The sequence below is a fragment of the Malaclemys terrapin genome, chromosome 4 (assembly GCF_027887155.1).
Source record: "Malaclemys terrapin pileata isolate rMalTer1 chromosome 4, rMalTer1.hap1, whole genome shotgun sequence".
NCBI classification, from domain to species: Eukaryota; Metazoa; Chordata; order Testudines; family Emydidae; genus Malaclemys; species Malaclemys terrapin.
In genome coordinates this window covers 91440623-91465264 of record NC_071508.1, presented here as the reverse complement: position 1 = coordinate 91465264, position 24642 = coordinate 91440623, and the positions used below count along the sequence as shown (strand labels likewise).

The 24642-nt window shown below is 44.7% G+C and overlaps 1 protein-coding gene across 1 annotated transcript; it reads left to right on the top strand.

Moving 5' to 3' along the window:
• Window positions 1–2961: 2961 nt before the first annotated feature.
• On the top strand, window positions 2962–21374 carry LOC128835748 (cytosolic phospholipase A2 beta-like). Its single transcript, XM_054025385.1, has 11 exons — window positions 2962–2989; window positions 4318–4355; window positions 6450–6586; window positions 8167–8389; window positions 9019–9136; window positions 10989–11126; window positions 13186–13290; window positions 14303–14494; window positions 16123–16289; window positions 18016–18202; window positions 20944–21374. The coding sequence occupies exons 3-11, from the start codon at window positions 6468–6470 to the stop codon at window positions 21186–21188; spliced, it is 1494 nt and encodes a 497-aa protein (XP_053881360.1). The 5' UTR covers window positions 2962–2989; window positions 4318–4355; window positions 6450–6467; the 3' UTR covers window positions 21189–21374.
• The last annotated feature ends 3268 nt before the right edge of the window (window positions 21375–24642 follow it).

Below are 24642 nucleotides of genomic sequence, written 5' to 3'. Positions count from 1 at the left end.
TACCCAAGGACAAATATGTGCTCAGTGTAGTCTGTAGCCCCTGTAGTATATATACACTAAATAAATAAAAAAGGTAGAGGGAACATTGACCTGGGCACCAGTCTAGGTGGTCTGCTCTGTTATGGACTGTCTTGGTCCTGCTAGTGAAGGCAGGGGGCTGGACTCTATGACCTTTCAAGGTCCCTTCCAGTTCTAGGAGATGGGATATCTCCATTAATTATTATAATTATTATAATTATTAATTATTTATCCCAAGAGGAAGTTTTAAACTTCAGTTGTTAGTTTTTGTATTAGGTTTTTTTTTATTTTTGGTTTCTCAATGTGATAGCAGCTGTGTCTCTCTATTGTCTAACTTTGTAAAGTTTTGCTTAATCTGCGTAGTGAGTGCCCATATTTCTGTTCCATATGTTAGGGCTCTCAGAATACATTAGTGTTTTGCAGTAATTTTTAAGCAGGGAAGCCATTTGTTCTTAACTGTACAGTGACAAGTGCTCATTTGAAAAAAATCCTTCAACTCAATAAAATTGGTTTGATTTTTTGGTTCTGTTTTTTCAGTCCTGGTCCTCCTGAGAAGCTCATTACAAACGGTGTCCTAGTAGTAAGTTTAAATTTGACTTTTCCTTTGTTCTTTCCCTTTGTGTCTTCCCTTCATTGTTTCTTTTCCCTGTGCCAGAAAATCCTTTTTTGTACTTTATACAGAGGAAATAAGTCAAAATGATAGGTAGTAGCATGGGTTTGAAAGAAAGAAAGAAATGAAGTAGGGATTCCCATCCGGTGTGTTTTCAGCATTGCATTCTCCATGCACAAATAAGTATTCCAAAACATATATGACATCCTGGCAAGTTGATGGGAAAACTATCATTGACTTAAATTAATTTAGGATTTTGTCCCATATATGGTTTGTAAAGGCAGCAGTGACCCAGATCAGCAGGGTTTCCTAGACAGTGTTTCTTTCTAGATCTGCTAGAAAGTCTTCACCATGAGAGCCTTTATTCTGTTTACTTTGGGTCATGTGTAGCATCACAAGGGTAGGGAGGGTGCAAATATTTTTTCTTGCCCTCTTCAAAGGCCACCCACAATGTGGCTGAGGCATGTAGGTACTGTGCATTGGCATTAGCCTTAAGTGGGGTGGAGTGAAGGTGAGGCTGTTTCCTGTAGCAACCTGCATGGAACTTGGAGGGAGGAGCACAGGTTGCAGGAGGGAAGAGTTTGGAGGAGGCACCTGGAAGACTCTCGGCATGCACGTGTTTGGAATGCTAGCCGCAGTTGCAGCCTCTCTTAATAAACGGCCAATTTAGTTTTACAAGCTTGGAGTCTCTCATGTTATTACTCAGCAGGTGTTACATGAAACATTGCCAATCCTCCTGGGCCATGCCTCCCAACAGTCTTGGATTTCGCAGGGATCTCACTTTGACCCTCAAAGCCCCTCTTGCTTGAAGGCCACTTTGCCCCAATCCCTTCATTTGATGGCATGTGACATGGTGCACTGGCTCACAGCACCAGTCAGGGTTGGCCCGTTTGCCTCTCTGTGTCCATCTACGAGAGGTGGATGGGCCAAACCTGAGTGGCACTGCGTTCCACTTTCGCTACTTTGGACTGCTGAAAGGTATGCCCTTGGCTGGCCCAGTGCCTAGGGAGCACAAACTGCACCCTACCAAGTAGTGGAAGAGCTGCTGGCAGCGTACACTCCTCAGGAACCTCTCCTTACAACTACCAATCTCGGGTTGCCTTTTGAAGTAATGTTTTATCCCTTTCCCCTTCATTTCCTGAATAAGGAGTAAGACTTCTGGCCATAAATTTTCCAGCCATGCTGTCTGAATGTGCTTTTGTTAATGATTTAGTATAAGTTGTCCTTGAAATGTCCCAAGGAGCTACAGTAGCATTAACAATGCATTAGAGATCAATTGGAATAAATTGTAGGGAAGATAGTTGAAGTAACCTCGATCAGGAACAGTGGGAAGCTGACATACATGCTCTGATTATGATACAAACTGCACAAGAACCCATCAGCTGTCCATGTCTCCAGTCTTCACCCCCATTAGTAGATTTCTTTATCATCCATTCTTTCACTGATTGTCTCTCACAGTCTCGTGAAGTTTGCTGCTTAGAAGTTCAGGTGGACAAGGAGGAGAATAAAAAGTATTTGAAAGGTGAGTCCATTTCCTGGGTAGGTAGCAGGCAACAAAATCTACCCTTTTAGTAACCTGCTATTTCCAGCTGCAGACACATTACATCACAGTGAGGACTGTTTCTAAATAGCCCTTTGAATGACAATAAAATATGGTGCAATGAAAATCTCTGAGCTGCCTTTCTCAGCCTCGATCCTCTTTCAATTTTAACTGTTAACTTTAAGGAAAAGGGATAGAGTTACCAAGGTGGCACATGCTTTTATGGGTGGGAAAAAGGGGGAGGGGATCCCCCCAAGTCAACAGTGGGAAGGCCAATATATCTCAAATTTCCTTTTGTTGAATGAGAATACTGGCTACTGGCCATTTTTGGTTGGCTGCTGAAGGGTTGTGTGAAAGATGTAAACTGCACAAAAGGAAGTGTGCCACCTTTGTTGGTTGTTGTACTCCGGAGTCAGTCATGTTCCCTGTATAAATCTATTTTCTCTAGAGAATAAAAATGTTGTGCTTACGGTGGATGCATCATATGAAGGAACACAGAAAACCACTACGGACTCGGATATTTTCCGCTTTCACTGCATAAAGAGTTGGGAGCCAATACTAAAAGCCAGGCTGCAGGTAATATCCTCTCTTCGTTATCCTTTGTTACAACTCTCCCACCCATTTACAGTGGATCAGAGCTGCTCAGTTGTTCAACAGATTTGAAATGTTTCCTGCTTCCAGATAAAACAGTTAAGTTCCCCTTCCCCCAGTGTGTTTCAGATACAGAAGAGAATAAAGACAATTCAGATGACTCCTTAACAATACCCTTGACATTACTTGCTGTGGGACAGAAAGTGAAAGTAGGCCTTCCTGTAGAAAAGGTGAGTGCGTTGTCATTTACATTGACTTTTGCTGAAGGGAGCAAAGATAAAGGTCGGTTGAATGAATAAAGGAAAATAACTGTTAAGCATTATAGCAATTGGTAATCTGTTTAATTTATCAATAAACTAGTGGGGTGGACAGGAAGCTGGGATAAAACTAGCAGGTTATTGAGGCTTCATAGATTCTATGCTGTCTTGGAGAGTTCACTATCTTTAGAGTAGTGACGTTTTATTGGTCTGAGCACTGTTGGGACATCCCTTTATGAAGATGATGAATATGGGTGGGTGTGCCCAAAACTAAGTTTCCTGAACAGCAAGGGTAGCAGTGCTCTCCGACCAGCTGGATATTTTTTAATCTTAATCTAAAAATGTTTGGCTGATTGACATTTGTGGACATCATCCCTGGAGCTGGCTAGCTGACTGCTCCTCCAGTTCTAATAGACCAGGCAGAGCTAGAGGAGCGCCAATCCAACCATCTCCTCTTACTCAGGGCCGGCGCAACCCATTAGGCGACCCAGGTGGTCGCCTAGGGCGCTACAATTTGGGGAGTGGTGACTGTGGTGGTATTTCGGCGGCGGGACCTTCCGCCGCCTCTGTGGGGGGCAGCATTTTGGGGCGGGACCTTCCGCCGCCTAGGGCGTCAGAAAAGCTGGCGGCACTCCTGCTCTTACTCTGCCAGTGGGGACCGTGCTTCCTCTTCCAAACCTCATGGCAGGCTTGGGGTGAGGCTACGGAGTGAAGAAATTAATCCCTCAGGAGCCTTTCTCCCAGGGAGAAGGGAAAATGAAAATCTTTCTGACTCCCTCTGGATCCCCCATCCCTAGAAGTCTCAGTGTTCCCCTCTTCAGCAGGCCCTGACTTCTCCTTTTTTACCGTTAGCAGCCTTTTGATGGGACCTAGTGATTTATATCCCTTCTCCCTCTGCCTGGTCTTCAGTGGACTGGCTGGCCCCCTTCCTCCAACATTTGTCTTGGTGTGAGGGGAAGCCTGGTACTGCTGCTCAGGCTGGCATGCTGATCCACGACTCCATTTGGGCATCCACAGGGAGGCGGGTGGCCTATCCCACTCATTCAGCAGTGGAACCAGAAACAATGCAGTCAATTCCACTGCTGCTGAAACTTTAGGCTGCCTAGAACATCTGTTGGGGGCAATAGGCTTATTTACTCCCCTTCTCCTTCCCAAGGATAACAGAGGAGGAGGGTGGGAAGCCATTCATCTCCGAAGACACGGAGATTGGGGAGTTAAAAAACATCCCTCTCACTAAACCACCATTGTTCATTTATTGAAATCTTACCCGTCTTTTTAATATTGTAATTCTTTGCTTTTAGGGTACAAAGTTGGAGCTGCAGGTCCAAGTAAATGATTGGTAAGAAATCCTCTTTCTCCATAATGTTCTTATTGCTTCTTGGGGCAGTAATTCTAAAGCACTTGAGAGGAGAGGCAATTCTTGACTTAATCCTAAGTAACACATCCAAGTCGGTTCAATAAGTCACTATAGTAGAGCCACTGGAAGAGGGACCACAATATAGCAAACATCCTTGGGGAAAATCATAACATAAATGAACACCATGACATTAAGTGAGAAAGGAGAATTTGAAAACTGAGGAACCTAGTTGCAAAGGCCCTAAAGTGAATGAGAAAATTAAAATCCTTAGTCTCAGCATGGAGCCTTCTTAAACATACCACAGCAGAGTCAGAGAAGCAGGAAAGCACTAGAAAAAACGGATAGCATTTAAAAAGCAAGGTTCAAGAGGTTATTCAAGGCAAATAGCTATCTTCCAAAAAAAGAAATCCAGCCCAAGTGAAGTCAATAGAAAGGAGCACTAACTAGGGAAAATAAAATGTTAGGATGCACGAAGAACAGAAAATACAGAACATAGTATATTACAATTCCATCAATCAATCATGCAGCCTCGCATGGAATCCTGTGTTTGGTTCCGGTCACCATAACTCAGAAAAGATGCATAGCAGATATAGCAGGGGTGCCGGTGTCAAAGCTAATTAGAGGCATGAAGAGATTTCTCTCCAGCTTAGCTATCTTTCAATGACTGAAATACCAGATATGCTTGGAGAATAAGCTTGTTGTCAGGCTGGTCCTGCCAGATATGTGCTGAAATTCCATTCATCTCACTGGACTTTCTAGTGAAAAACATAGAAAGGTTTTCAAGACAATGCAAAAGCGTGAAGAGGCTAATGTCAGGTGTTTGCTCTGAGGCTGTGGGACTGGTTTGTGTGTCTGTAAATCTGAATGATGAATCATGATTCTTTATAGAACTTAGTTGCTGAAAATGTATGTTTAAATTTTAAGAAGCTGATCTGGGCCTGTGTGATTACATATCATTATGTATGTTCCAGCCCAGAAAGTCTAGATGTGCGTTTAGGATACAATCTGTGTGAAGAGGAGCAAGATTTCTTACAGAAAAGGAAGAAGGTGGTTGCTAGTGGCTTGAAAAAGGTTCTTCAGCTGAGGAGAGATCTGCATGAGCATGAGGTTTGTGAGTCAGTCAGTCCTGTGACTGGGGTGAGGTTATGGGAGAGGAAAATATATTTCAGATATGGTGAGTCTGAATCTGTGCGGTTCCCAGGGAATTTCATCTTCAGCCCTTCTATGTTGCAGGCAAATCCATTGATTTTAATGGAGCTGGAACAGAACCCCAAAGTGCCATATTTAAAAATGATTAAGGATCTTGGAATTATGCACACTGAGTAGTGTTTAAAAATGCTGCCTTGTATGTCCAGCTTTAATATTAGAGCTGGCCAAAAATGGGAAGTGTAGTCCAGCCAGGGACCCTGGTCCATAGAGGGGAATGGGGGCATGAGGCCCCAGAAATTCAACTCCCATAAGACATCCTGCCTGCACTTCTGAATTGAAATTTTTCTGGTTTTGATTTTTCACAAAAAATTCTTGTTATTCCACAGTATCTGCTTTGCTGCTAAGAGCCAGGATGAATTTTGAATTTAACACTTCCCTTTCTAGATGTGTTTTTGTTAGAGTTAAGTAAATAATTAATAAAGAAAAATTTCATTTGATGAATGTACTGTTTTCCTCCCTCCTCCGCACCTCTTGCTCTTATCTCACTAAGCAGACCATGATTTCCTTGAATTCTTTCATTATTAGATCTTTTAAAAATTTTCTTGATGCTAAGGGACAACTTCTTATCTGGTATAAATCATCACAGTGCCACTGATAATGGGTGAGGAGAAGGAGGAGACTTTGCATGTTTATTCAAAATTTTAAACTTTTTTAGGGTTCAGTTGAGACTAATGGAACCCACATATCTTTTGAGGTTCACTCCTCACTAACATCAGTGAATAAGATGACTCTCCTGAGGACTGACTAAACATTGGCTCTATTTAAGCTTTCTCCGAGAATATCCGCTGACTCCAACCCCAGATCTTCAGTTGTCTTTTCTGGGTAGGCAGGTAGCTAAATGTTAAGGTTAATGTTTGTTTTCAACAGATCCCAGTGATAGCTGTCATGGCAACAGGAGGAAGTGTCAGGGCAATGTCAGCAATGTATGGCCACCTCTTAGGTCTCCAGAAGCTGAATCTCTTGGACTGTGCTACCTATCTCACTGGTACTTCTGGCTCAACATGGTGAGGACAAGAGAGGGGCTTTATTTATTTATTTTTAATTACAGCTCCAGAATGGCTGTGACTCTGACATTTCAGTGCAGTGACAAATGCTTGTAACTTGTTTAGATCCTTCGTGTTCTTGAATGCTCCTAGTCCATTGCTAAAACTTGGAGTTGGCTTTTAAAATAATTTCAGTTTAGGACTGCTAAATCTCTCCAAGTTTTGTCTCTTTTTCAACCCCTCTCTTCTAAAAAAACACAAATCATTGTAGAAAGCCTTAGGAGGTTCTACTTGCCCTCACATAGAGATACTCTCTGCTTTTCCCCATCACTTTTGTATATTCCCAGCCTAAGGCTATGGTTACACTACTGCCGGATTGATGCGCCAACGATTGATGCACTGGGGGGTCAATTTAGTGGGTCTAGTGAAGACCAGCTAAATCGACTGCAGATCGCTCTCTCGTCAACCCTGGTACGACACCTGGAACGAGAAGAGTAAGGTAAGTCGACGAGAGAGTGTCTCCCATCGACCCAGTGTAGTGTAGACACTGCAGTAAATCAACCTAAACTAAATTGACTCCAGCTATGTTATTCTCGTATCTGGAGTTGTGTAACTGAGGTTGACTTACCACGGTAGCGTAGACATTGCCTAAGTCATGTATATAAACAGAGGCTTCCAATCCTGGCTCTGCCACTGACTCTTTGGTAAATTTGGGGAAGTCACTTAGGATTGGAGCTGACCACAGGATGACAGTTCTGTTTCGCAGAAACTTTTCAGGTTTTGAAATTTGGTGTCATTCTGTGCTGGAACAAAGGAAAACTTTTTGACGATTTTTGTGAAAATGGAATGATATTGAAATGTCTCTTTTTGGATTGAAACCTGATTTTTTTTTTTTATTTTTTTAGGCGGTGGAGTGTTTAGGTCACTGGCTTGGGAGACCCAGGTTCAAGTCCCAGTTCTGCCTAAGTTAGAACAGTTTTTCCTCCCAGATCACACTGAATCAGGCAGGGACTTTGAACCGGGGTCTCCCACAATGCAGGCCAGTGCCCTAACCAGGCTATAGGCTATAAGAAAGCACACTTTCTGTCTCACTTTCTTCCTTCTCCTTCCTGATGAAAACCAGAAAAACTGATATGGCTTCATGAAATGTTTTGGCTTTGCTGAAACAGCATATTGCAGTGAAAATTTCATTTTTGTCATAAATGTTCCAACCAGATGTATTTAGGACAGGAATCCTGCTCCCAGTGCAGTCAGTATAAACCCTGCACTGAGTCCAAGGGGTTAGGAGCAAATGCTTAACAACTCTCTGGGTTTCTCCATCGGCAAAATAGGAATAGCAATTCTGGACACGGGGCCCAATCCAAGCCCTCAGATCCAAACACCCCCAAGCTCTTCGAGGAACACTGGATCTGGATCTGAATACTGTAAACCAAGAACATCCATAAATAATTCTCACCTGCTTCATAGGAGTGTGGTGAGGTTTAATTCATCGAAGTTTGTAAAGTGCCTTGATGTCCTTGAGTGGAAGACACTAGGTAAATGTAATGTGTTTTTATTATTAAACCGATTCTTGTTTTGTTAACATCACCTCTTTGCTTCAGGACCATGACCAACCTGTACAAAAATGCCAACTGGTCACAGAAAACTCTGGAAGGGCCAATCAGTCTAGCAAAGAAACAGGTGATGAAGTGCAAGATGAATGTTATTTCCATGGAGCATCTTAAATATTATCACGAAGAGATGATTAAGAGGGCAAAAGGAGGACACATCTCATCTTTTACAGAGCTGTGGTCACTTGTTCAGGAAGCGTTTTTACATGATGAGGTACGTACAGTGCTTCCTGGAGCATGTACCTGCTATGCCATAGCTAAGGAAAATAATTTCGCTGTTTCTTTGAGCCTTTAATGACAATGTGGGTGCGTGCAAACATATAGTCTCCTAAAATATAACTGTTCAGAAATAGAGGTGGATAAAGTTCACCAAAGTGCCTAAGTCCTATGTTTAAAGGTGACTTAAGATTTTCCAAAGCATCTAGTGATTTTGAGTGCCTCAGTTTTTGAGTGCCCAACTGATTTTCGAAAGGTGCTGAGCAACCATCCTCTGAAAATCAGCCGCCTTTACAGGTGTCTGCAGCTGGGCACTCAAAAGCTGAGTCACCAAAATTACTAATAACTTCTGCAAATTTGCCTCTGCCTCATTGAAGGTCAATAGGAGTTAGGTGCCTAAATCACTCAGATGCTTTTGAAAATGTTACCTGGTGTCAAAAAAAAATCCAGGCAGAGATTTGGAGGCCACTTCTGAAAATATGTCCAATAGATTCATACATTTGGTATTAACACATCTATTTATGCTGCCCAGGTAGACTCTGTTGGCAGCTTCTTCTTATTGCATTTCAGATTGTTTGTTTCAATTTTCCTTATGCTCTTTGTGATATTTTGTGTCTCCTTCATTAGCCAGAGGAGAGTAAACTCTCAGACCAGCGCAAGGCGGTGGATCAGGGTCAGAACCCCTTGCCTCTCTATGCAATCCTCAATGTCAAAGCGGAACAAATCAGCACTTTTAAATTTAGAGGTAAGTGTTCCAAGCTTTACCCGTGTTTCTGAATTCAGTTTCTTAAGGGTCAGAGAGTCTAAAGAGATTTTCAGAAGGGAAAAAATCCCCTCCTGCTCAGCACCAGTTCTGGAAGGTTCACCTTTTACTGGAGTGAGAAAGGAATTTGTCCTTACCTGGGAACTGCTGGGTGCTCATTACTTTTGAAGATGAGAGGAGATGATTTAGTGGCTAGGGCCCTTGGACATGAACAGGGAACTTGGATGTAGACTCAGGAGACTGGAGTGTAGTTTCCAGCTGAGCCACGGACTTTGTGTAACCTTGGGCAAATCACTTAATGTACCTTGTGTTTTAGTTCCCCATCTGTAAAATCCGGAGAGTACTTCTCTACTGCCCTTGGATACTACTGTGAGGAGGGCCATATAAATATCTAAACAGGCAATGATCTGATCTTATTTAGAAGCCTGAATCTGGGCTTTGAAGTCCAATGTTAGGCGCACATTTTTTGAAAATCTTGGCCTTAGCATCTGTGATGGTTCTCAGCATGCTCAGGAATGTGAGTCACCTTGTTAAGTGCCAAAACAGTCTCCCGTGGGCTATGCCAACACTTACTTTGCCTTGCAGCTTAACATTAGGTTCACCCCAGTCCCTGACCCCCCATTTGAATCATTTCATTGTAGAGTCCAGCCCTTATCCACTGAACACTCACAGAAATACTAGGTATTCTGTCCCCAAGGGAACCATGTGCACAGCAGTTTGTCTGATTCAACCCAGGACCAGTTCTTGTATAACATCACAGCACTGAGATTTATAGTGAAAACAATCTATCTTAAGTTTATTATCAAAGGTTAAGATTTAAGAGATAGTGAGTAAGGATAATGGAAACAGAAAGGTTACATATAAAACAAAATCAATACCTGCTTTCTAGAGACTAAACTTAACTTTAACAGAGTAACCATCAGTCTAAAAGCAGTCTTATGTCACCTAAAAGAATACCGTGTTTCCAACCAGGGCAGGTTGGGATCCCATTTTCACAAATGTAATTGCGTTGCCTTCCGCAAGTGCAGGATCAAGGGGTGTCCTTTTGCCTTCTCCTTATATCCCCAAATTTCATTGTTTGTCCCCAGAGTCAGGACAACTCCCTGTGGTTCAGTCTCTGATGTCTTGCCTCCCTGTTGACTTTCCATCTCCCTGTTGACTTTATATGTAAATAGGGCTTCAATTGTGTTGACTTACAATGCTACACGTGAACCAAGATAGGTAGGTGGATATATGCCCTTTGTCTGGAAAAAAATCCATTTGTCAACCATACTTTGATTCAAACGTTAGGAGCATGTTTTCATTATGCATACGCAACCTTTTACATAATAGCCACACAGACATTTCACAATAATATTAATGATCAGCATGATCCTGGCTTTCATGTAAGATCTTACATGACGTGGTTTATGGATAAATACCATGAAAGCGGTGTGTTGGGGTAATGAGTTTGTCAGGCCTGTTAGGAATTGCTGTTACACAACAGTGAACCCGTTGCCAGTTGGCACCAATTGGCCTCTATGTCAGAGTATCCAGATTCATTCAATCCTGGGCTTCCACCCAGGGCTTCATCAATGGGTCTCTCAACTCTTATCTGGAGAGACAATATTCTCCTGAGATGAGAAACCAATTTAGTCTCCATGTACATCAGCTCCAAATGTTAATGAAGAGGGTAGTAGGGCTTATCGTATACAAGCTACTGACAGCACAGAGGAGCTGGGAGGAGCAAAATTGTTCGATTGGTGAATTGCTTTATCCATCTGCGTAAGTCTCATTTTCTTTTCCTACTCTCTTAACATTATAATAAAAACCTTGTGTGTCAATCCTTTTGTAGAATGGGTGGAGTTCTCACCTTACGAGGTGGGATTGCAGAAATACGGAGCCTTCATTCGATCAGAAAATTTTGACAGTGAGTTCTTCATGGGGAGGTTGGTGAAGAAACTCCCAGAGTCTCGGATCTGCTTTCTGGAAGGTGACCTATTATTCATGGAATATAGCCTAATGAAAACACCATAGAGAACATAAATGTGGCACTGGCTAGCTACAGGCCTATATATTGCAGTCTTAAACAGCCAGACTCCTAGGGTCAAATTTACTCAGATCCAATGGAGTAGAATACTGCCAACTTCAAAAGTTCAAAAATCATGATTCGGTCTCCCTAAAATAATGAGTTTAAAAAAATTATATTGTGTTTTTGATCTATCTTTTGATTTTTGAACTCCTCCTGCCCCCTCCCCCACTGACAGATCAGAGTTGCCAACTCTTCCAAATACAGAGTTGGCTGGTTTTGGCTCTCGCAAAGATTCCAGCTTTTCCTCAAACCCCAAATTTCTAAATAATTAATTCTGTGCCCTGCAGCCCCACATCTACCCACCCCCCAGCCCAGAAATTAATTATGTACTTACCAGCCCCCACGTCCATTCTCCCCTACCAGCCCCCACACCTGCCCATCCCATAGACCACCAATTAGTGATGCATTCCCAGCCCCTCATGACTTCTGTCCCATCATTCCTACATCTGCCCCTTGCCCATCTGTCTACCTCTGGTCCTCCTGCAGCTCCAGGGATTCTTCACCCCCTTCCCAGACCTGGTGGCACAGGGATGGAGGGGGAGGAGCAGCCAACAGAGCCAATCCATTTTTCATGGGAAGGGAGGAGGAAGCAGAGTCACCCTGAGCTGCTGGGGTCTTTCTGCTCCCTCCTCTCCTGTGACAATGGTGTCAACTTTCCCCTGCCCTACCCCCAAACTCCTCTTGACTCTTGAGGGGAGAGAGCCATCATTGGTTGCTCTTCCCCAGGAGGCAGGCATGTGGGGAAGACAGCCAATCAGAATGGGTTCCCCCCTTTAAGCAGGGCTGAAATCCATGCAAGGGCAGGAGCTTCTGGCATCACTAACTGGCTCCACTAGGGGCTAAAATTGTCATACTCTCATTGCAAGAGATGGCAACACTGGCAGTCGCACCATGATTGAGTTTGGCCTCTTATGTGTGTGCATGGAGGGAACAAACCCTGCATTGAGGGCACAAGAAGTGGGAACTCCTTGCACCCCAATACACCTACACAAGTCCTCACAATCTGATCCTGTACCTGTCAAATTCCCATTGAACAGATACATGCCTTCATTTATAAATAGAAGTAATAACACTTGATTAGATAACCCCCTCTTAGGTGCTGGTGATTTCATGCAAGAGAAAAGCGTGCTGTTGGGGAGCAGCAGATGTCTCTGGGTCTCATTTACATAGTAAATGCTGCCCCTGTGGGGTCTCTGCAGTGCTGTGGTAGCCATCTCTCTTGAAACAGTACCTGGAACCATGCTAGGTGTGCCACAGCTGAGGCAAGCTCCGTATGTGCTTCTGTTGCTAAGGCCTTATTAGCCCTCACACCTGGTGGAGCTCAATGCTGTTCCTCAACTGCCTTCAACACCAGGCTGCTCCCACAGTCCCAGACACCTTGCTTCTGTGCCACATGCCTCCCAACTGCCATCCTAGCATCCACCCCCAAATCTTCCCCCGCTGGTGCCCTCTCACTCTCTTCAGCCTGATGGAAAGAGCAACAACAGCTACACCCTTAGCAGATGTTACTAATAATAGATTCACTACATTGTACTCTGCTGGTCTATTACTGACCCAAAGACCAGTTCACAGAAGGGTCTTAGGTTCATTCTGCTTCATCACACCTTTGTGTCAATATTATACCTTCTATCTCCACTAATACACATGGGCATTAGAGGCGCTCTTTTGGGTGGGTGAAGTCTGTACTTTGCTGCCCTCCAGTAGAGTGAGAGAATGCAATGTTCACCAGCATCTGAGGAGGAGCTTTTCTTGTCTGAGCTCTACCAATCTTTGTAGCCGAAGTCCCAGATTTGCTATTTTATCTAGGGCACTATGTTACAGCACAATCAACTCAGACTACTGAATTATACTCAACATGGGTTCTTGTAAGTAAAAATTCATGACATTTTTATCCAGATGAGATAAACCACTGGTTAACTTGAGCTGATATGGTGTTTCTCTCATGTGGTTGGACTTGCAGGTATCTGGACTAATGTTTTTACTCGGAATTTGCTGGATTGCTTATACTGGTCCTCAAATTCAGATGAATTCTGGGACCACTGGGCCAAAGACATGGTAGATATGGGTAAGAGTTTAAAGCGTTTTAAGAGCAACATATATTCTTGCCTTAACTGACCGCATAGTTCTCATTATCAAGGAGAGGATTAGGAGAAGATACATTTCTCCTACTTCTGCTAATGAACCCTCACAAACTCTCTAAACACCAGTGCATTACCTGTATTCTGTTATTCCACTGTGGTTACCAGTGGATCCCCCAGTATGATTTTCACTTATATCAGATTTTCTCCGATAGCATTGTGATAGTATGGGAGTCTTCCCCTTGTGACAGAAATGGGTTCATTCTGCACGGAGGCCATGTAGGACTCTGATACCAGTATATTACAGTGTAACCTTTTGTCTGCCTCTTCCTCAGCTGATCAATATTGTGTTGCCATTGTTTCATATTCGGTAATGGCGCTGGGTCAGTAGCACTGCCCTTGCCTTATTTTTGTGTCTTTTAAACAATTGAAATGGAAACTCTTGTAAAGATCAAAATAGGACCAAAATCAAATAGGACCAAGAATCCTAAAGTGCTAGTATCATCCTACTAGCCAAAAACAACTTATCACTCACCTTTCCATTCACCTGGTGACCCTGCCAATCTCATCCTGTTGAACCCAGCCATATTTAAGTCCTAATTTAAAATGTTTTGATTAGTTTTAATTTTGCTCTCAAACCACTAGTTCACTTCAACTGTGACTATGCAAAGGGTGGGGCAATTGGTGATGTCAGGCTGTCAGCAGGGCTATGAAGCAAGCATGTCATTTGAAAGACTAGAAGTTGGAAATTGTTCTTTAAATAAAAAAGAATCAAATATGATCAACTGTTTCATTAAAGTGTGTGTGTGTGTGTGTGTGTGTGTGTGTGTGTGTGTGTGTGTGTGTGTGTGTGTGTGAAAGAAAGTGAGAGGTGCACAGACAAAGAAACAAGAAGAGGGTTGACCCACGAAGTAGACAGAGAGGATGATGAGCCCAAGAAAGGAACATTCCATATTCTTTGTCAAAGTTCTCTCTTACCCTCCTTTTTCTATTTCCCAGGTAGAGAAAATAATGCTTCTGATGACTCTTCCATTGTCATCAAGTCTCCATGTTCCATATCAGGAAACCTTTGTGAAATCTTTAATGACATTCTAACCACCCGCCCGCTACTGGAAGAGACTCATAACTTCTTGAGAGGCCTAGAATTTTACAAGGACTATCTCCAACAGAGAGGATTTATTGAATGGAAAGGTAACTGCAACGCAACTAACATTAGCTGCACTTTTGAGGTATCATCTCAGGTCAAGGGATACGACTAATGGCAATAACAAAAACTTAACAAGCCATTATGTGTTAGAGATGAGTGAATGGGTCGGCTGAAAATATGAATCTGGTGAACCAGCCACTCTGGGACCCAGGGGCAGCTCTAGGCACCAGCAAAGCAAGCATGTGCTTGGGGCAGCCCATTTGCAGGGGTGGCAGGGATCCAGCCTGGGAGCTGAGAACCAACGGGGGGCCCTGGGAGCTGTAGTTCCTTGGTTAGCTCCCTGCCTATAGAGCCAGCCCTGGAGCAGGGAAAGAACTACATTTCCCAGCATTCCCCTTGGCCACTACCAACAGGAAAAAGGGGGAAGGAGTGAGGTAGCTGAGACCTCATGCTGCAGTGAATGAAGAGCTGCACTGTGATAGGGATACCATATTTTAACATTCAAAAAAGAGGACACTCCACAAGGAGGGAGGGTAGCCCCACCCTGCCCCCATCCACTCCCTCCGACTGCCACCCACAGAAACCCCAACCCATCCAACCCCTCCTGCTTCCTGTCCCATGATCACCCCCTCCCAGGACCCCTGCCCCTAACTGCCCCCCAGGATCCCACCCCCTATCTAAGCCTCCCTTCTCCTTGTCCCCAACTGTCCCCTCCTGAGACCCCCCCCAACTTCCCCTCTAGGACCCCACCCCCTACCTGTCCCCTGATAAACCCCCAGGACTCCCATGCCTATCCAACCGCTGCCTGTCCCCTGACTGCCCCCCCCAACCCCTGACCCATCTAACCCCCCCTTCTCCCTGCCCTTGACTGCCCCCCCCATCCAACCTCCCAACCCCCTTTCCATGCCACTCAGACCAGCGTGTCTGGCTCCACGCAGCGCCAGACACTCTGCTGCATACATGCTGCTGTGCTCCCCCGCGGAGCCACAGCCGCCTTCCGCCCCCCCAGCACCTGCCTTCCAGATTTGAACACCTCAAAATTCAGGAGTGCTCAAGCTCAGTTTGGGCAGCTGTTACTTCGTTTCTCCCAAATCAAATATACTGATCCACTGTAACTTGCTTTAGAAAAAGTAGGATAAAATTGAGCAAGAAATGCTTCCCAATGGTTATTAGGACTGGAATTGCTATTTTCAACAGCCATTGCCTTTTTTGTTTGTTTGTTTAAAAGGAAGACAGTGATATTGCGTTGGCAAATTCTCCATAGAAAGAAAGAGAGGAACAAAAGAATAATAAATGCACCTCAACTTTTCTTCATTTCTGTAGGACAGTCTTATAATATGCATCCAGATATCCTCCAGTCACACAAACTGAAAATTGTTCCACTTTACTGCAGTTTTGTAACCATATGAGAACCAATCCTGTCTGTGTTCTGTGCACATCTAAAATTCCTGCTGAATGACCTGCCGTGGGAGCGAGTTACCAGTGACCCAGGGCTGCGGCGGAAGGAGGGTGCGGGGGGGGGGGGGGGGGGAGGGGGGGAGAGGGAAGAGAGCCCAGGGCTGGGGTGGCAGCAGGTGTGTGTGTGGGGGAATGTCTTTTTGTTTTTTCTTGTTCTTAGAAAATAGTCCATTGTTCCTAGTGATACAGTGATTAAAATGCAGTTATCTTTCAGACACTGTGCTGGATATATCCCCTAACAAACTGACTCCACGGGAGAAACATCTTTGCCTAATAGATGTTGGCTATTTCATTAACACCAGTTGCCCACCGCTTCTCAAGCCAGAGAGGAATGTGGATGTCATCATCTCACTTGATTACTCGATGGGCAATATGTTCCAGGTGAGACGATTCAAATTCACTATTGCTTGTAGCACTGATGGCACCTTTCCTACAAGGCTTGCCTGCCATTTTTATTTTGTTTTTAACAGTACAGTTATAATAGGATTTGGACTCAGTAGTCTGAAGTCCACTATCACAGTGGTACAAAAGAGAAGTAACTCCTGATGTCAGAAAATTAATACCCATGTAGAACTGTTATAAGCAGTTGCTGAATTAGGTCCAATATCTTTTGCCACCAAACTAAACAGTGTTTAGTTAATTACCACCAAGAGGCTCCCACTATTTTCCCCTTCATGGGAGAGCAAACTAGTCAGAATGGCCAAAACACCAGTAAAAATGCACAGAAAAGGTACAATGTTCCAACAAAGCCTATCTCCAGTTTACATCAAGATCCTCCCCTGCATACATGGTTTCATGAAAAAATGAGGTTATCTATTATGTTTTACATCTTTAATAGGAGTGTGAGGAGAATTAGCCTGCTTTTTCCTTCCATTTTGACAGTGAGTGGCTCCATATGTATGGCACAATCATTTCCATGTTGGATTAGTGCACAGTGAATTGCTTAGAGTTACATACATAGACCGCTGGAAAATTCAGTCATTCCAGAGCGTAGTAGCTCAGATATTTAGTGTTCCTTGCAAGGAGTGTAGTAAATCTTTGCTCCACAGACTGCACTAGGTTCTAGTTCAGGGGTGGGCAAACTACAGCCCGCGGGCCCAATCCGGCCCGCGAGCCGTTTTAAGCCAGCCCGAGAGCTCCTGCTGGGGAGCAGGGTTGTGGGGCTTGTCCCGCTCTGGCACTCCAGTCGGGGCGCTGGGTTGGGGGCCGCACCACGTGGCTTGGCTCCGCTCCGGCACTGGGTTGGGGGCAGCACCACTCATGGAAGCTGCGTCGTGGCGCTCCAATGGGAGCTGCAGGGGTGGTGCCTGAGGATAGGGCAGTGTGCAGAGCCTCCTGGCCGCACCTCCACATAGGAGCCAGAGAAGGGACATGCCGCTGCTTCTGGAAGCCGCTTGAGGTAAGCGCCGCTTGAAGCCTGCACACCCGAGCCATATTTTGCTTACCTTGGATTGGTTTATGAAGAATGATGCTTTACTGAGTATTGTAAAGGCACCTAGAAGCAGATGGACAGGGACATTTTACTAATGGGATAAAGTACAAAGTACACACAGGGGAACATGCCAGTGCTTGATTCTCTTCAGCTACTATAACAGTTCCTACCATGGATGGATAGCACCGGTGAGCTTGAAACAAAACCTTGGCATTGAACATCCCTCTCTTGATAATGGACTGAACAAACACCTCGGCTCAGACATTTCCATACTTTTGGAAAATTCAGATGTGCCCTATGTCTAATAGAGAAAAATTGTAACCCTTTTTCCCTCTTGCCACAAGCCCCTTTCATTACTCTGTGTGGGGTTTGTTTATAAAGTATGGATGGGATTTTCAAAACACTCAGAGTTGGCCTAATTCTGCCCCCACTAAAATCTAGGCTAAAACTGCCACCAACTTCAATGGAAACAGAGTTAAGCCAGTGCTGGAAATTCCCACCCTCTGAGCTTTAATAACACAGAGGCTTTTGGTCAGGCAGCCGTATAGGGTGTTTGTATCATCCAGTATTGTGCCTCGTGTGGTTTCAGAGTAATTCAGTGTCACTTGTTACAGGAAAGCCTGAGTTTAGTCTTTTGTGGGGGTTCTAATGTGGTCTTATTCTGTGTCTAACCAGCAATTAGAGATGACATACAGATATTGCAAAACACAAGGAATCCCATTCCCCAAAATTGAGCTGAGTGAGGAAGACAAGAAGAATCCCAAGGAATGTTACGTGTTTTCAGAGGCAGAGAACCCCAGAGCTCCCACAGTGATCCACTTCCCATTGGTGAACAACACTTTCAAGGACTACAAGGAACCTGGTAAGTTCATTGTCAACAGGAAACAATCATTTTACTACACTTTGTGTGACCCGTCTTCCCACGTCTGATTTCCCATTTGTCCTGTTCACCTCTGTTCTGTCCTCCCTGGGCTGAGTGCCCTGTTTTTTTGACTGCACTCTCCAGTGACCTAACATATAACAGCAAAAGCTTTGGCAGAGCCAAGTTTGAGCAGACACGTGGAGATTGATGCAGACTAGCAAACAATGTCAGAATAAATGATGCTCTGTGGCTTTTGCATGTGAAAAGCGTGGAGGGGGCTGGGTTGTAATGGGGGATGGGATAAGAGAATTTTTGGCTGACTCAGCTAGAATTCTTCCTGGACTCCGGGGGGAAGAACATATTAGAGTAGCAGCTCCCCGCCTTGTAAATGGGTACATCCGCGCTGGGCCAGCTCTGCTCTCTACCTGACGCTCCCATGACCTACGGGGAGGCAAGCACCACCTCTAGCACTGCTCATTCTCTGCACCAAGATTGTGCTTAAATCTCTGTAGATATTTAGCAGCAGACTGTTCCCTCAGAAGGTGCCTTGAAATTGATGCCTTAAGCCGCAAAGGACACTTTAAAGCTAGAAGGATTCAGTAGGTACCCAGTTTTCTAAACAGCTGTGGGACACCCTGAAAAAAAGCAACAGGCAATGTTCTATCTATGCCTGTGCAGACATTCCAATTGTAAACACTCTGAGCTTTTAAAATAATGAATTGGTTTTATTCAACCTTGGAATGATTTGCCTTTCCCAGTGAGGATGGTGAAGCCAGCCAGGCTTGAGGTTTCTAGCTGCAGCCCTTTTGAGCTCTCAGTGCAAAATTTCAAATCTGACCTGAAGCAAACTGGGTTTTTTAGATGAGTTCGCAAAGAAAAATACTCTAATTGTTAAATCGATTCTGTTCAAGCTTTGCAGAAAAATTAATTTGCTCTGGGACAACTGCATGGAAAACTTTTCCTCAGAAGGAATGTTTGGAGAAAGTTATGAGCAACTAAAAAATAAGCGGTTAAGAAAAATGTCTCCACTGCTACTATCATTTCCCATGGAACACTAATACTAGTGTTAAACCCAGGATAAACAGATACACTGTGACTAAATCCGGTTTAGAAACTTTACAGGTTAGTAATCAACGTATTAGGAAGAAGGCTGGAGCTGGTCCATAGGGACAGAGAAAGCTTCACAGAGTAATGCGCGTTCAGGCAAAGCTGTTGAAGACAGCAGAGCAGGTCAAACAGAGGCTTTCACAGTTCACTTAATGAAAAGCAGCTGAGTGTGTGTGGAAGGAATGCAGGAGTTTAGCTTCTCAGTGCCCGAGGCCCAAACCTGTGAGTTATGAGTCATACCGGTTTGCCTCCAAAGAGTAATTTATTCATAGATCTGGGCTTCAAGCTGACAGGTCAACTGTAAAAGTGTGCATTTGGGGAATGGGAGGTCTAGTGATTTCAACTTTAAAGGTGGTAATTTTCATTTCTGGCTGAGTGGGAGACACCCCAGAGAGCTTTTTATTTAATCATTTGATTTTGGCTAGGTGGCCAGTTTTGAAAAGTTGGCCCTTTAAAATGAAAATCCTGCATTTGTATGTTAAAAACAAGCAGTGGCATCTACAATGTAGGTGATTGGCATAGAAAATGTGGCTCATGATGCTAGAGCACTAAAAGATTCATTTGAGGCAAAGTGTTAGCACATCACCAGAAATTCTACATAGTATTATTCAGTATCCCTAGCCTGGAAATCAAACTTACAGGAAAAACTGACAATCCAAGTTAGAGTGTGGAAGTCAGCTGATGCTTCATGAGCATAGTGTAGGTGTCAATTTCACATGGGTCAGGTGGATATTGCAGATAACATTTCACATATGGCCTGTTTAGAGCCCTAGCAGAGATCGTACAAAATTAGATTGATCTGGGCAGGTTGCTTTCAGACTGCAAATAAATTAGATTCTCTTGCAAAATGAGAGGAAGGAAGCGTAACTCCAAACTCAAAAGCATAAATATTTGGTTTCTGTAGTCCTGGGATGCAGTAAACAGGATTTCCTGATATGAAGTGCTAAATAAATAATAAAACTTACCAGGAGCATTGGACTGTTGGATACTGGCACATTGGGGTATGGTGTTAAACTGGAGAATGAAGATGTGATACCTGATGGCTGGAGGAAGGCAGATTGATATGCAGAAGACTCCCCGCCCCCTTCCATTCTTCTGTGTGCGACAGGCTTGGACTCTGTTGATTTATTTTTTTCTGCAAGAATTGTGTGCAAGGAAGGGACACTTGAAAATCAGGCCAGTAGTGTTCAGAAAAAGCCTATAGGCCTAATTCTGCACTCAGTGTGATGTCAAGCCAACGCATTGAAATTAATGGAATTACTTCGTATTTATGCCAGTTTAACTGAGAGGGGAAAAAATTGGCCCACTGCCTCCGATATATTTTTGTTCCTTCTCTGCTTTTGACATTGATTTGTCATCAGGTTTAAAGTCAGAGTTTGAAACGCAGACGTATTATACTTAGCTTTATCAAAAACCACCTATTTATGCCCACAGGATACCCACAGAGTTAGAATCCCCTTTTGACCAATCAGACTGCTCCATTTATACTAGCCCTCATCTAATGACCAGTAGAACTTAACAGAAAATGGTCACTGCTATTGCTATTGAGAATGTTATGTGCGCCAGACCCACATTTTCCTGTCTTTCGTATTCAAGATTCAGCTCACAGTGGTGGCTTTTCTCTTCCTCTGCAGGGGTGAAGCGCAGTCCCTTGGAGATGAAGGATGGTGATATAAATTTGACCAACAATAACTCACCATATTATTTTACAAAACTGGTGTACTCTGCTGAAGACTTTGACAAACTGGTAAATCTGAGTAGCTACAACATCCTCAATAACAAAGACCTGATTCTACAGTCCATCCAGAGGGCTATGGCATGGAGGAGAACCAGCATGAGTGGACGTTTACCCACCGGTTTTGAAGTTCAGTCTGCCTAGGCAGTATTTCTGCATCATCTACCTGCTGTAGGTTACAGTGTTCTGCCAATATTTTACCAGAGGCACTGCTGGTTACCTATTACATTGTATGAAGTGATACGGCATCTGTGTATTTCTCATCTTGTCCATTTCAAATTGTCTTAGCTGTAAACAAGTTTTATTAAAAAAATCCAGTTTTTGCAGCCATACCAACCTCAGGCTGTGTTCTTATAAGCTCCGAGGGTGGGGCCTGGTTAGTGGTTGATAGGAGACCTCCCAGGAAATCCCGGTGGTAGTTCAGTGAGTACACTCTTCTCTCAGTGGCTGGGTCACTACAAAAAAATAATTTTCCCTCTGTTGATATTCACCCCTTCTTGTCAACTGTTGGGAATGGGCCACATCCACCCTAATTGAATTGGCCTCGTTAGCATTGACCCCTCCCCCTTGGTAAGGCAACTCCCATCTTTTCATGTGCTGGATATTTATACCTGTCTACATTTTTTCACTCCATGCATCTGATGAAGTGGGCTTTAGCCCACAAAAGCTTATGCCCAAATAAATTTGTTAGTCTCTAAGGTGCCACAAGGACTCCTTGTTGTTCTTACTGATACAGACTAACACGGCTACCACTCTGAAACTCTTCTCTCAGTACTGAGCCGATGTCCCCTCTCCCCCATCCCCTCATGGTGTTGCGGGAATGTTGTCGGAGGTGCGGAGTTTGGGATGATACATTACAAACAAAAGCCCTGACCCCTGGCGGTCATGAAAGGCCTGATTTTCAGAGGTATGGAGCACTTAAACTCCCATTGAAATTAAAGGGATCCATGTGGGCTCAGCACTGGAGACCAGGCCATACAAGAGTGAAAAGAGTTAGTGTACGTGGCCAAATTCTAATGGGAGAATTCCATTCTACCTACCTTCCCCTTGTGGCTTAGTGGGAAAAAATATTTTCCTTCCATTGCCTCAAACAAATGGGCACAGAAATGGTGTCATATTCTACCATCCAAGGTCAGATACATTTCAGTGGTGTGTGAAATAAGCTTTAGAGAGTTAGTAAAATGATTCTGAGATCCTGCTGCTGGAAACATGCTATAGTGTAAATGATTTTTATTAACTACTTTGTGTGTGGTGCTTTTAAAGAATATCATGGGCCAAATTCAGCCCTGAAATAAGTGGCTGTAATGGAGACATGTCTGAGTCACTTTTACTAGGCCAAGAAGACATAAGTCGAGATGTTCTTATTCATTTGTACAAACTGAGCTCTGGGCAAAGTTAATACAGAATAAAGTAAGAGTAAACAGCTATGGCATTTTTTACACAGGAAATTTGTCCTTTACAAAACCATCGCCTATATCGTCTTATGCAAAGTATATTTTAATAGGTGGGATGGAGAAATATTTAACGTTTAGCCAAAATAAAAAAGGGAAAATGCTTCATACCGCTTTGCTGAAAGAAAAACAAAGAAAATTGAGTCTGGTTTTCATTTAATTATGAATACACTCAAGAATGTGACTTGGAACTACGGGGGACAGACTTCGTAACCTTTCGGTACATTAAAAGGATGTTGAAACTTTTCTGAATAGAACACAATGCATTTACAAACCAGATCTTCAGCTGGGGCAAATCAGCATAGCGCCACAGAAGTCAAAGGAGTTACAGTGACTTAGGATCTGGTTCATACTATCTAAGAGTTTTTTCAATCCATATTTATCCTTGGTCCGCCAAGAAAAACGTACATTCCTATGTATTGTAGATATAAGCAGGGTCTAAATTAACTGAATTAATTCTCCCCTGACAGCTAGCAGGGAGGGGGAGAGACTTTAGGAGCAAGCTGTATTTACATGAACACACATATAGATATCCAGCAGATAGCGTGGGGTTGCTCAAAGGAATCAACTTTGGCTAATGTTAGCGGGGGGCGGGCAGGTGTCGAGGAGCAGTGACCAGTCAACTCAAGTGCTCAGATGGCGGAGCAAGCAAGGTGCCTTCTTCCTGGGGTGGGAGCAGGGCTGGTGCAAGGAAGTTTCGCGCCCTAGGCGAAACTTCCACCTTGTGCCCCACCCCCCCGGTGGCAGCTCCCACCCCAGCCCACCTCTGCTCTGCCTCCTCCCCGAGCACGCCACCTCCGCTCTAATTCTCCTCCCCTCCCAGGCTTGCAGCGCCAAACAGCTGATTGGCGCTGCAAGCCTGGGAGGCAAGAGAAGTGGAGCGGCAACTGCGTGCTCGGGGAGGGGGCGTAAGAACGCTGTAAAAAAAAATTAGGGGCACCACTTTTTGGCACCCCCAAATCTTGGCGCCCTAGGCAACCTCCTAGTTTGCCTTAATGGTAGCACTGGCCCTGGGTGGGAGGTGAACGCACACATATGTGCCTCTGAACCCTGGGTTGTCTCTGACCAAGGACAACCATTATGCATGGGGTATGGTGAGGGAGCAGAGAGAGGCACAGAAAATGAACTTTTGGTTATAGAACATGAGGTCCGGTTCTGAGGTGCAGCATCAGGGCTGTAGGCTGGCCCCACGAGGTCCAGGATCGGTGCTCTTGGCCAGCCCCGTGGGGTCTGGGATGTAGGGGCAGCTGCCGAGTCCGGCAGGGTCTGGGGGCTGCTGAACAGCTCAGTGGGGTCCAGGATCTGGGGCTGCAGGCTGGCCCCAAGGAGTCTGGGATGTGGGGGCAGCTACCCAGCTCTGGGGGGCGACCAGGACTGCTGGCAGACCTCACAAGGTCCCAGGCTGCTGTATGGTTGTGAGCCTGCCCAGCTCAGTTGGTAAACTCTCAGACTTTTAATCTAAAGGTTCAAGGCCCTGGGCAGGTAATGAACTAGTCACTAAGATCTTAAAAAGCTGTCTTTAGAGTCTTCCTTGATGTTACTTTTGGCCCACGAGGGCTCAGTGAGAGTACCTCCCCTTCTGGGACCCAGGAAGCCCCCACTGGTCATTCTGCTCAGGCTGCCCTGCTAGCTGGAGCTCTCACCTGGGCTACTGCTGCTGTGTGTGTGTGTGGGGGGGGGGGGGGGGGGGGGGGGGCTCTGCCTGCCCTCCGGAGCAGAGCACCTGACACCACCACCATCACCATCCCTAGGTCTCCGCTGGCTGGCTGCTGCTACCCTCGAGGAGGAGGGGAGGGGGTTTGTTCACTAACTGAGTGATTTCTAACATCTCTGTTCCTGGGGTGGTGGTGACTCCTGCTGCTGTTGTGGGGAGCAAGGGGGCAAGGCGTGGAGCTCTCCCCCTCACCCATCTGCTCCCCTCCCCCACTTCCATCACCATACTTGGACCTGCTCTTTGCCCCTGGATGCGGCCATCTGCTTCGCCCTGTATCCATCTGGGACTGAGTTTTGCAGGTGCACCTGCCACCACCCTGCCTCGGACAGACCCACCCTTCCCCAGTGCCCCCCAGCCTCTCTGCATTAGTTTGCCCCTTCCCCCACCTGCCCCTTGCTGCCCATTTGGCCTCCCTCCCGATTTTCATCTTGAC

Excerpts from the sequence above, each read along its gene's own strand:
- LOC128835748 (XM_054025385.1), top strand. The coding sequence starts at position 6,468 with ATGGCAACAGGAGGAAGTGTCAGGGCAATGTCAGCAATGTATGGCCAC. Across the intron at positions 8,390-9,018 it reads AAGCGTTTTTACATGATGAG|CCAGAGGAGAGTAAACTCTC; the intron begins GTACGTACAGTG and ends CTCCTTCATTAG. Across the intron at positions 11,127-13,185 it reads TCGGATCTGCTTTCTGGAAG|GTATCTGGACTAATGTTTTT; the intron begins GTGACCTATTAT and ends TTGGACTTGCAG.